This window comes from Apis laboriosa, unplaced genomic scaffold, assembly GCF_014066325.1.
Source record: "Apis laboriosa isolate Shangri-la unplaced genomic scaffold, ASM1406632v1 scaffold47_cov149, whole genome shotgun sequence".
NCBI lineage: Eukaryota > Metazoa > Arthropoda > Insecta > Hymenoptera > Apidae > Apis > Apis laboriosa.
In genome coordinates, this window is record NW_025223437.1 from 793,667 (window position 1) to 805,698 (window position 12,032).

General features: G+C 30.5%; 1 protein-coding gene across 1 annotated transcript; it reads right to left on the minus strand.

The window, feature by feature from the left end:
• LOC122716560 lies at positions 1-10,738 on the minus strand. The gene is made up of 7 exons (XM_043939767.1): positions 10,574-10,738; positions 2,354-4,232; positions 1,867-2,030; positions 1,620-1,782; positions 1,274-1,537; positions 792-1,013; positions 1-724 (listed from the first exon to the last, which is right to left on the minus strand). The coding sequence occupies exons 2-7, from the start codon at positions 4,043-4,045 to the stop codon at positions 272-274; spliced, it is 2,958 nt and encodes a 985-aa protein (XP_043795702.1). The 5' UTR covers positions 4,046-4,232; positions 10,574-10,738; the 3' UTR covers positions 1-271.
• Between the last annotated feature and the right edge of the window lie 1,294 nt (positions 10,739-12,032).

The window sequence follows — 12,032 nt, forward strand, 5'->3', positions numbered from 1 at the left end:
TTAAGTTTCATTCTATAAGTACATGTTATTACGAATTAGTATATATAAATACTATTATTATCATTATATATAAAATATAACTATCATAGTTATCTAATAGAAATGAAAAAATCTCATAATAAGATAATAATCAGATTAAAGAAAAATAAATAACAACAAATAATACTTTCTTTTTTCATTTTTCAACTTTCAACAATAGAAATAACAATAAATGATTGTTTACTTTTGCTGGAGGTAATAGTGGTTCATTGAAACTTAATTAATAATAAATTCAAGCTAAACTGTCTCTTTCACGCTCCATTTCGATTGGACCTTTGCCCCAAATTTTTCTATTTTTGGTGTACGGAATAAGCCCCACCAATAATCCAGAAACAACAATCCAACTACCCGCCATATAAAAGGATAAATCCCACGAATTCGTTATATCAAATAACCAACCAGCCAATGGCGGACCAAGAAGATTCCCTATACCCTGACATAATAGGCTAAGACCATAGGCAGTAGTGAATCTCTCCAGAGGTATCAATTGTACCAATATAACAGGAGTAAAACTAAAGCTACTCGCGAAGAAGAGGCCAAATGCTGCTGAGGTAATCATCAACAAATTGTAGTAAGGAGTAAATGTTGACATTAAAAATGTTGCCACACCACAAGCAACCAGACACCAAGTGTAAGTTTTGCTCACATTCATCCAAGGTTGATCTCCCGCCCATCCAAGACCAATCTGAGAACATATTAAAAATAAAATTAGATATGTATTGAAAACAATTGATAAATAAAATCAATAGTACCATTCCAATTGTGTTAGTGATGCCGATAATACTGAGAAGATTCGCAGCATCGGACTCGGTGTAACTGTTTCTGGTAAGATGTTCGGCAAGATAAAAGTAAGGCACGATAAACCAAGTGAACAGCAAAATCGTTGACAGTGAGAGGAATAAAAAATGCAATTCCAGGAACATTGAAAAGTCCATCATACCTTTTAGTAAATCTATTAATTCGCTGTACCATTTCTGAAAATAAGAAATTAAAATAGAGACTCGATCGGTAAATGAATGATGAGTGATAAGACATAAAGAAGCGAAAAAGAAGTCTAGAAAATAAAGAAGGATTGAACAGAGGTCAGAGAAAAAGAAAATTCAGGAATAAAAGATAAAAAGGTACATAGGGTGGAAATAGAGAAAGGAAATAAAAAAAAATCTAAATAGAAATTAAAATAGATCGTGAGTTTAATTATCGTTGATATAAAATAAAATTATTATTTTTATTTTACCTCCTCGTTTTCTTTGGCCAATGTAGTCATACTATTTCTATAAATATCGGGACAACTGCTAGCTCTTAATCGGTATTTGTGTAAATTGAGAGCAGCGCCACGATACATAACCGAATTTCTATGGACTCTGATATCTTTGAAGTAATGAGTGTTGGTATTAAATTGTTTTTTTAACCACGGAAGCGAGTCCGTTTTAATAAGTCCACAATTTAATTCTACTATGTGTTGTCTAGACACAGATTTTAATTTTCGTCCCTCGCTTATCTAAAAAATTATGCAATAATGCGAAAAGATATAAATAATTTTCTTTCTTATACAGCAAATAAATTAAAATTAATTTACTAACGTTTTCAAGTTCTTTAATTAAAAGAGGATTAGCTTCTTCTGATTCTTTTTTATATATTTTTTTACCTATATGATTTTTTATAGTGTTGCACGCAGATCCAGAGTAAACATTATTTATTACATGCGAATTGTCATGTTTTGATTCATCACGTGCTTGCTTGATTCTTTCGAAAAACGAAATATAATATTAAATCTCTCGTCATTGATAATTTATTATAAGGATAATCTATATAGATAAAATTTAAAACCTCATAGACATTGTGACAATACTCTTATTGCCAACTTCTGAATTGGAATCTTGTAACATTTTGTCCGAATAACTTCTACAGGATAGAAGATTAGGATAGTTCTCCAAAATGACCTTGCATAATCTCGGATTACTGGAAAGCGACTCTAATACTTCCATAGGCACCTACAATCCTCAAAAATGCATACTTTAGATGATATTTCCCAGATCTTTTCTTCGATCAATTTTTTACAAAGCATTCGTCAAACTTATTCATATAAAATATATCACTGTAAGTATTAATGTACATTCAAGATCAAGTTCTTTAATTAAGATACGCATAATAAAATAATATTGATTTTCAGTATTTCCTCACAACTGATATATTTGACGAAATATTAAAAAAAAAAAAAAAAAAAAAAAAAAAAAAAGAAAAAGGAAAAATGACAAAAGAAGTCCTTCAAAGAAACAATTACGGTATTCCACGTTTATCCAGGTCAGTTTCTCACCTTCTCATTATGTCTGACAAAAGTAGGCAAATTAACCACGCTTCTGAATCTAACATCTCCATCGACCGATTGCGGATCCTCCGTGGTGGTGCTGAGAATTTGCAACAGATATTCCGGCGTATGTCTGCTCTTCAACATCTTCCTCAGCTCCTCGATCCCAGGAAACTCGTCCACGGGGCTGATGCTCGATCTGTCGCACTCGGACTTGGTGATCGATTTTTTAGGTGTTGCACCGTTCTGCTTCTCTTGTTCCAAGATCCACCATTCGGGATCGCGCATCACCGTCCCGCAAACGATCATGTTGAAGAATGTGCCCGCCAGTAGCAAGCAGGTGCCTCTCCATCCGTATTCCTCGATGAAATACGTGGTCATGGGCGCGTACACGAAGGTGCCGATTCCTGTGCCGCACGCGCTCAAACCTACAGCTAGGGTCCGCTTTTTCTCGAACCAATACGCGATGCTCACGACCGCAGTGACGTAGCACAGACCCAGACCGAGACCCGCGATCACTCCAAACGTCAAATACATTACCTCAATCGTGGTGCTGAAACAGCTCAATATGAACCCGAATCCCGAGATCAGACCGCCGACGATGGTCATGCTCCTGCACCCGTAACGATCGACCAACGCGGACATGATGGGTCCGGACAAAAGTGGGACGGCCATGAACAGAGAACCTATCCAAGCTGTTTTCAACTTGGATGCGCCGAACTCTTGCAAGAATTCGATGTACAGGAGACCGAAACTGAACGACACCCCGTCTGCTATCATGGATATGATCAAAGAAGCCAACACAACCGCCCAACCCCATCCGCCGTCCGGCACCTTCGATTTCCTCTTCTCGTCCTTGGCCGTGCTAGTTAACTCGTCCACCAAATCGCTATCCGAGTCGATAGAATCCCTCGTATCGTCGTCCTTGTAGCCAGGATTCGGTGTAATTATCGGCCTTGCCTCCGGGGACCGTCTCAAATTATCCTCGCTTCTTTTAAACGAGCGCGACTCGTCGTCGCTTCTGTTCGTAGGGCTATGCCCGATCGCGAGGTTCGTCGAGATCAGGTAATCGGGGGGAGGAGGCGTGGGAGGGCCTATCCTGTCCTCGGTGCAATCCGTTCCAGGGCTCAACAGATCGATCTTGTCCTCTATGTCGTCGGCCAAGCTCAGCTCCTTGCTTCTCCCGATTTCCGGGGACGTGGTCAGGAACGTGTCCTTATCGGGCGACAACGATTCCACGCTTCTGTCGATGGTGCGGGCAGGCGTGGATTGAAGGAGTCTCTCGTCCGCCAAGCTGCTCAGGTCCTCCGTGTTCCCGGAATCTTGACATATCTCGGAACATTTGGTGGACGACGCGACGCTCTGCGAACGGGACAGATCGTCGATCGTGTCGAGCGATTCCGGGTCAGGGGTGGTACACGGTGTGCTTGGAAAAACAGTCGGGCTGCCGTTCTGCCAGCCGACTATGGGCGCCCTTTTCGGCAGACGATAATTCGAGTTCGTTTCATCCCTTTGAAACGCGTTCGACCGATGGTAATTCGTTTGATCCCTTAATCCGTCCCTTCTGCCGATCAGGTTCGCGGAGCTGTTGCTGCGAATATCGTTGTTGTTGTTTGTCCAACTGTAGACAGGTTTGTAGGGGCGTGTGGTGGATTGGTCGGAGATTGTTCTGCATAAGAAATTCTCGTTACGATCGGTCATTTTTGTTCTTCTAAATGTAGGTGTTGGCCGGGTGGATCCAACGACGGGGCCACCCCTTCAACCCTTGGATCTCGCTCGGGAAAGATCGTCCACGCCTCTCAGCTACCATAAGGACTTCCCAGCCGAGCTTGGACGAGTCACTAAACGTCGTTCGCCTCAGCATGCACGTACCGTCTTCTTTCTTCTCCTGTGGAAAATAATCTTTCGCTAATATAAGAAGGATTATGTTTTTTGCAAGTATAATTCAATGTTTATGTTTATGTTTGGATATGTTAGCGGTTCTTAAAAGTTCTTACGATTTTGAACGTGACTTTTATTTATTTATTTTTTTTTTCTTTTTTATGTGGTGTACGCGCAAATTTACATGGATGGTATCCAGTTTAAGGTTTCTTGAAGTTTAAAGACTTTGAAGAAGAGTTTTTATACGATGTGCAGTTTTCAACTTTATATGGATAACTTTATCTAACCGTTCTTAAAATTTACGATCTTGAAGATATTTTTTTTTAGTATGTATACCAATTTTCAACTTTACATTCACGTTAATTCCGTATCATTAATTTTTTTGTGGAAAAGAAATTTTCGCTGGAACTAATTAACTGTTATCCTTGTCATTTATTTTCTATCACAAGAATACTTGTATAGTGAAAAAAATAATTGTGAGAGAAAGAAAATTCTATTTCATCGTATAATGAAAATTGAAAAAAAGAAAAGAAAATAATTCATAGTAAAAAATTTCAAAAATTCAAAGCTTAATTTACTTTTTAAAAAGATTATTTAATTTTCTCGTATGATCTTATAAATACAAATGTAGTAAATGAAACGTACATTTTTTAACACGTATATAAGATGAACGTGCATTTAAGGTGTAAAATTATAAAATAAATCGAAATGCTTATTCATTGGCACGTGAATTGAAACGGTATGCCGGTGAAAAAAAAAAAAAAAAAGATGAGATTAAAATGAGAAAATAAGAATTTTAATAAAAGCGGAGCAAAAAAAAAAAAAAGAAAAAGTGAAGTAATTAGCAACAACGAAAAAAAAAAAAAAAAGAAAAAAACTGTTTACTCACCATTGAGGTAATGCAAGATGATATACAGGCGTGCATGCGTATTTAGGTGCAGGAATGTGCATACGACACTGAACGGTGTGAGCAAATAAAAAGAAATCGATAGAAAAAGAGAGGGAGTGTATATTTGCGATCAACCATTAAGTGATTAAGTTAACTAATCGTATATGCTAAAACAAGCAAAGCGTATACAAGTCAATTAGAAGAATAGAAGAAAAGCTGAGAATGGAAACATATTAATCAATTGTGAAAACAAGAGGAGAAACTTCCTGAAACAAGATAAGAATAATTACAAAAGTTGTGAAATATATTTCTTTATACATTTAATACATTGGCTCTTGGATCGATTCAACAGACAAAAATTATTAAACACAAATTGGTATACAAAAATTTCGTTTAAGAAATTTTTACTTATTAAATTAAAAAGTAAATAAATTTCCTTTAGATGAAGCGAAATGAAGATATAGCAGAAACAATTCTATTTCAGTTATATCGTCATCGTGTTTTATCTCCGTCTTGCTTCATTTAAAGCAAACTTTTGTTTTAATCTTTTTCAAGAAAAAAAAAAAAAATTTCAAAAAGTGTGTCACGAATATATAAACATCCTTTTACACGCATAATTACAAATATATATTAATGTCATCTTTTATATAATATTTTTAATTGAATTAAAACATTGTGCATAATATTTTAAAAGTAAAAAGAGATGGATATCATCGTTAACTCCAAGAAGAATAATTAAAAATTTTCAAGATTTTTCTCAACAATTTTCTCTCTACTATTACTTTTATTACACAAATAAATAAAACATTCTTCTATACTTGTATCTTCACTTCTGTAAATATATTTTCCTATTATACTCCATTTATTTCATATTTTAAATGTGTTCTTACAAAAAAGAAATTGTTTGTAATTTGTAAGCTTTCTCTTTTATTTCGTTTCATTAAAGAAACGAACGGAGTGATGGTGCAAGGATTAGAAGCAATCTGTTTGACCACTTCTCTTTTCTTCAAAACTTCTCTAAGAGAAATACAATAATCGAAAAAGTAAATAATTTTGATTCAATCCAATTCTCGAATGAATGTATCATGATTCAAACGGCATGGTAAGAGCATTATATCCTAAACGTTTTATTAATTATCGTTTATATAAATACGAGAAGGTCGACTTTTGTGCTAAATAACATACATATGCTATATCCCCGATAAAAGCTCGGCAATGAATCATCTGTTAAGTAGTCTTTGACAGGCTTCGATCTAATGTAATTCATTTATCTTTCTGTATTTCTTCTTTTTTTTTTCTACGAATCCACTTCCATGAAATCTTCTCTCTAAAACTAAATATAATTTATTCGAAAGAGGACTTGGAAAAGAAGTTGGAAAGAACTTCTTCCAAAAAGTCGTATTCTCTGGACATATCCTCTACATGGACGCGATCCAACAATAGCATGCAGTTTCGTCTAACTATTGATCAGGAAGATGAATAAAATATGTTCGTGCAACAAATTTTGAAATATTTATTTCTTCGTATTTATTTTTAGAATTTAGAAAATAAATTCTTTTTTTTATATTCACGCATTATAATCGAAAGATCCAATAAAATTTTTATATTTTTCTAGTTTGGCAGATTTGTTATTTCCAAGAAAATAATGTCACTGGGTTAGTAAGTGGATTACCAGTTTCTTATAAAGGAGAAGTAAACCGAAGCACGTGATTTATAGGTTTACGAGGAAATCGATGGGAGTTCAATCGATACGGTTCTCGGGTTATTTTAGGTACATTTATCCTCTTCATTCTTTTCACCATAGAGTGCTTTCGATTAGAATAGAGACCTTGAATTCTATTGCAAACACAGATGACAAGTTGAACGAATTTTCTTCTCTCTCTCTCTCTCTCTCTCTCTTTCTTTCTCTCTCTATTAATCTTATAATTAAAGATATATATTTGACTATTGTTGATACAAGTCAATTTAACTATTGCAATTAATATCAACATTATTTCAATATATTAATATCGAAATTTTAGAAAATTTAATTTTCTTTATCTCTAGAAATTCTTTGCTTTTCATTTACCGATTATAAACGATCTATCTACATATCTCGTTTAATTTATTTCGTGCTATGTATTGCGTGTAAAGACCAGAAACAAAGTAGTATTTGATGACACATATCAGACTTGTAATCTTTTGAGCAATTTCATTCAACAAATAGCGATGATAAATAATTATTTAGAGAGATAAAAAGAATCTTTCGAAATTGTTAAGAATAAAATTTATCGATAGAAAAAATAAAAAAAATTTTTTTTCTAAATAAATGTCAAGGAAATCAGAAATTAATTTAATAAAAATATGAAAGTTTTATTTTTATTAAATTATATAACTTCATTTATTTATTAATGCTTCTATAATTTTTCTCTAGGTATCGCAAGATATTCATTCAAAGAGCCGTCGATCGATTGTTCTTTTGATTTCACGTGAACCTTCACCTACAAGGTGTGGCCATAACTTTAAGGTTATCTTATCAGGAAAGGAAATTCAGAACGGATATTATTAGCCTGCATGCAACGAATCCTTAATCGCTATTGTATTTATTATTCACAATTCCTATTGGATTGTTTCATATTTACAAATTTTTAAAAATAAGACAAATTAATTTTATATATTTTTTTTTCTAGCTTTAGTTACAAAAATTTAAGTGCAATATTAAATGTTTTCGAAATATTTGATTCTTCATTTTTTAAGAAGACATAAATGATATCATTATTTCGAATAAAAACGTCAATTAAAAAATTAGAAAATAGAATAGTATTTTGAATAATTTAATATTTTTTTCCGGCACAAGGAATAGCACAAAAAAATCTATGAAAAATTCATAAGTCACGAGATTCTAGTTTATACATATATATTAAGGAGATTAGGTCACGAGTGCTTATTCTTTTTGGCTAGTTCACAGGAATATGAGTACTACAGGATGATTCAGGAATGCCTAAGGCTAGTGATCGAGGGGAGTCACCATGACGACCGACATGGTCGATTCCAACGTCTCTCATCCACCAGAAGAAAATAAACAAGCGAGATCCAAGGATATTTTTCTAAATATCATCGATAATCGATCGAGGAGAAATTCAGATAATTAAATAAAATAGATATCGAGAACAGAATGTAAGATTCTTTCCATTGCTTAATTTGCCTAATTTTAGATTTCATATTTCTATGTTTACCTTCTTTCTCTATGACACCTGCTCGCTAAAAATTTCATTTCGATCGATCACGTGTATCATTCTCAAGTTCAGCCAAGATTCTGCATCGTTATCATTCATTTTTTTCGATTAATAACGTAATATAATGTCTTTTCAAAAATTTATAATAAAATTTCTTTTACACCGATAAAATCGATTTGTTCATCGGACAACGATATGATTATAAATTGTTGAACGAGCAAATTCTAACCTGCAATATTATCATTGTAAAAAATATCGTAATGTTAATATTTGTGTTATTAATCTTTTATTATCATGCTTGTGTAGCATACATTCGGTCGAGTATAGATTGTTGTCGGTTATGGATAAATATTTCAACCCTTTAAGTTAAACGTTTTATATAATATGAAACATTTTTGAACATAATCCGCCATTGGCTGACTACAATGATTCTGATATGTTAAATTGAACATTCGATACATTTCTTAAAAAAATAGAAATATCGAAACGAAAATAAAATAAAATAACGAAAAATAATTTTCAATATCATTTATATTGATGAAAAAGAAGTTATTAGTAGGACGTAGAGATTATTTCTCAAATTTCTCGAAAAAAAAAATTAAAAATTTGAAATAATGAAATCTTATCAAGACCATTATAATTATTTAAGGAAGTTATACATTTTTTAAACATGTAAATCATTATCGTTCCAATTAATTATCTTGAATGCACCGATATTGAAAGCAACATCTAATTGTGAACGTACTTGCTTATCATGCATAACGTGAATATTAATATTCGTTATTACTGATACTTTTGCAGCACAATTTTAAAATAGAAGATCAAGTTATTAAAAAACAGTTATATAATTATATCATCTTATTAAATCTTCACTTTTTCACGATTATATACGATTTTTATTTAAAATATTTTAAATATTTATATATAATAAAATAACTACTTAAAAAAGAAATAGATTTATAGATAAAATAATAATAATATGTGAAATTAAAATTTTTTCATCAATTGTAATAACATGAACATTAATGTCACAGTGTGCCTGTATAAATTATATAAATTTTCATGACATAACCTATTCGCATAATAATCCTATAATACAACGTTAATCCTTCTATACAAGTATAATATGTACATACAATGTACATATTTAAATATAATGTAAAATATTATTTTTCATGGAACGCGTGAATATTTGATGTTTGTAATCGATATCATAGTATATCAGATGTAATATGACATTCTACTTCATATAAGAAAAATATAGATTAAAGAAATAAAATATTAATAAAGTAGAGAAATTCAAATAATAAAAAAAATAAAAAAATGTAAAAGTAACGTTTGTCATCTTTTTTATTAAAATATTTTTTTGATAGAAAAATTATTTTCTTATTAAGAAAAAACAAAAATAAAGAACTATGATTCTATTGATAACGCAGAGATTATTTTGCAGAGAAATTTTGATCACTCGATCATATAAAAAACCTATCGATTAAATTTGTTAAAAAAATTTTAATATATTTTAATGTTTTTATTACAAATATAATATATACATAAATAAAAATATGTAATAATGTGATAATAACTAGATAAACAATAATAAAGTAAATAAATTAGATGTAATTAAAATGTAATTATTAAAGGAAAGAAAAAAAAATCTAAACAAATATTTTAATTAACTATAAAACACAAATATTATATATTCTAATTATTAATATTTATTTAAATGTGTATTAAAATTAACATATTTGTCATTTTATCGAAAAACAAAAATTACACGAGTATTTGTGTATTATAATTAATTAAAATTTATTAAATATATACACATGGATATATAATAGATAAAGTGTTAAATATAGAACGTGTTAAGTATAGAAAATAAAAAGAAATAAAAATCTTAAAAAATTGTCTGTTCTTTTTTTCCCAAAAATATAATATAAATTTTTTAAAATATCATATCATAAGATATAATTTTTTTTCCTTATATTGCAAAAATCACATTACATTTTGAGAAACTAAATTAAATGAAATTAATTACATGAATTAAAATTTTGAATTTTATACGCATATTTTTATAGAACGAAAAAAAGAAATATGAAAATAGACACATTGATAAAATTTTATAAAATTTAATTAAACTACATTATTTCTATTTTATGTACTTACTATTTTTATGTTAATAATAAATCAATGAATTTAATAACAGAAATTCATACATGTACGGAAATTTTCCGATTGTCAACTTACCCACGAGGAGTGTTCTTGGTATTTTGCTGTGTTTTGCGTTTCTCACGAGAATGGATCCTTGGAAAATCGTCGATTCGCTAAAAGATTAATTCGTCAAGAATCTACTCGTGTAATCCCTTTCGATCGATATTCAATATGTTTCTTCTATTGTCACAAAAACGTGAATTTTGTCTTTATTACATGCGTATAACCACTTCGATTGAACGCGCCCTGAGTACTGAAACAGAATTGAGCGCTACTGTGTGTTGTATCATTGAAACGCTTCTAAAAGAGGGCGCATGTCATTTCTTCAACTATTTATACATATATATATATATAATATTATAAACCATTTATTAGATTTAAAATAATAATAATAATTTTTAAAATCCTATATTTATAGCTTAATAATAAATTATAATTATAATTATAATTATATATATATATGCAATTATAATGAAGATAAATCTATTGATTAATCGATTTTAATGACCTTGTGCAAAGGATATTATTTTAAGCAATTAAAATAATTGCTTTTTCTTGCACAGAACTGGCAGTTTTCGAATTTTTAAAAAACTTTCGATACTATTATATTAAATAATGATTTTGTTTTTTAAGAAGATAATGAAAATTATATAAAATTGATAAAAATGATTGTGAATTATCTAAATTATTTTATTCATTATTAATATAATTTATTAAAATAATCTTATTAATTCATAATATTCAAAGGCAATATTAGAATACGAAAAAGAACAAGCAATTTGGAATTGTAATTTACTTTTTATTTTAGTTTAGTTTAAATTTTTTATATTTTTGTACGTGTGAATAGTATACGTTTATACGTGAATGTGTGTATGTATGTATGCTTGAGTACGTGTAGCTGTGTGCACATATACACATTTATACAATTCAAAAAATGGGTTGTCTAATAAAGTCTAAAAAGGAGTCTTAACATAAGTCTTCGCGTTCCATTTGCAATGGAATAAATTTGCTTGTAACTAAACTTGTAACAAAACCGTTCTTTTAGCAGGATAATCGTGCGCATTAATTTATCGAAACATTTACTAAAAAAAAATATCATATCAACGTTTAATATAAACGTTAAATTATTTTCAATTAAAACGTTATTGCTACAATATTTAAATGTAAAAATAATCATATAACGAAAATCGATTATCGATAGTATTATTTTCTTAAAAAAATAACAAAAGCAATAACTTATGTATGCAATTAGATAATAGATCATTTTTTTTTTTTATAAGTTAATAAACAACGCAAACAACACAATTGCCCACGAAAATCCAGAGTACCAGCGATCACGGAGATCACTTTTGGACCACGTACAACAGTTGTAAAATATATGCTAGATTCTAAAATATGTAAAACTAAAGGAACGATTTTGCTCGAATTTCCCTGTTTTACAGTTCAGAAAGAAACTCTTAAACTTGGATTTGCATCATGTTGTAAAACCGAATTA

Excerpts from the sequence above, each read along its gene's own strand:
- LOC122716560 (XM_043939767.1), bottom strand. The coding sequence starts at position 4,045 with ATGACCGATCGTAACGAGAATTTCTTATGCAGAACAATCTCCGACCAA. Across the intron at positions 1,014-1,273 it reads TGGCCAAAGAAAACGAGGAG|AAATGGTACAGCGAATTAAT; the intron begins GTAAAATAAAAA and ends TCTTATTTTCAG. Across the intron at positions 725-791 it reads TCACTAACACAATTGGAATG|ATTGGTCTTGGATGGGCGGG; the intron begins GTACTATTGATT and ends ATATGTTCTCAG.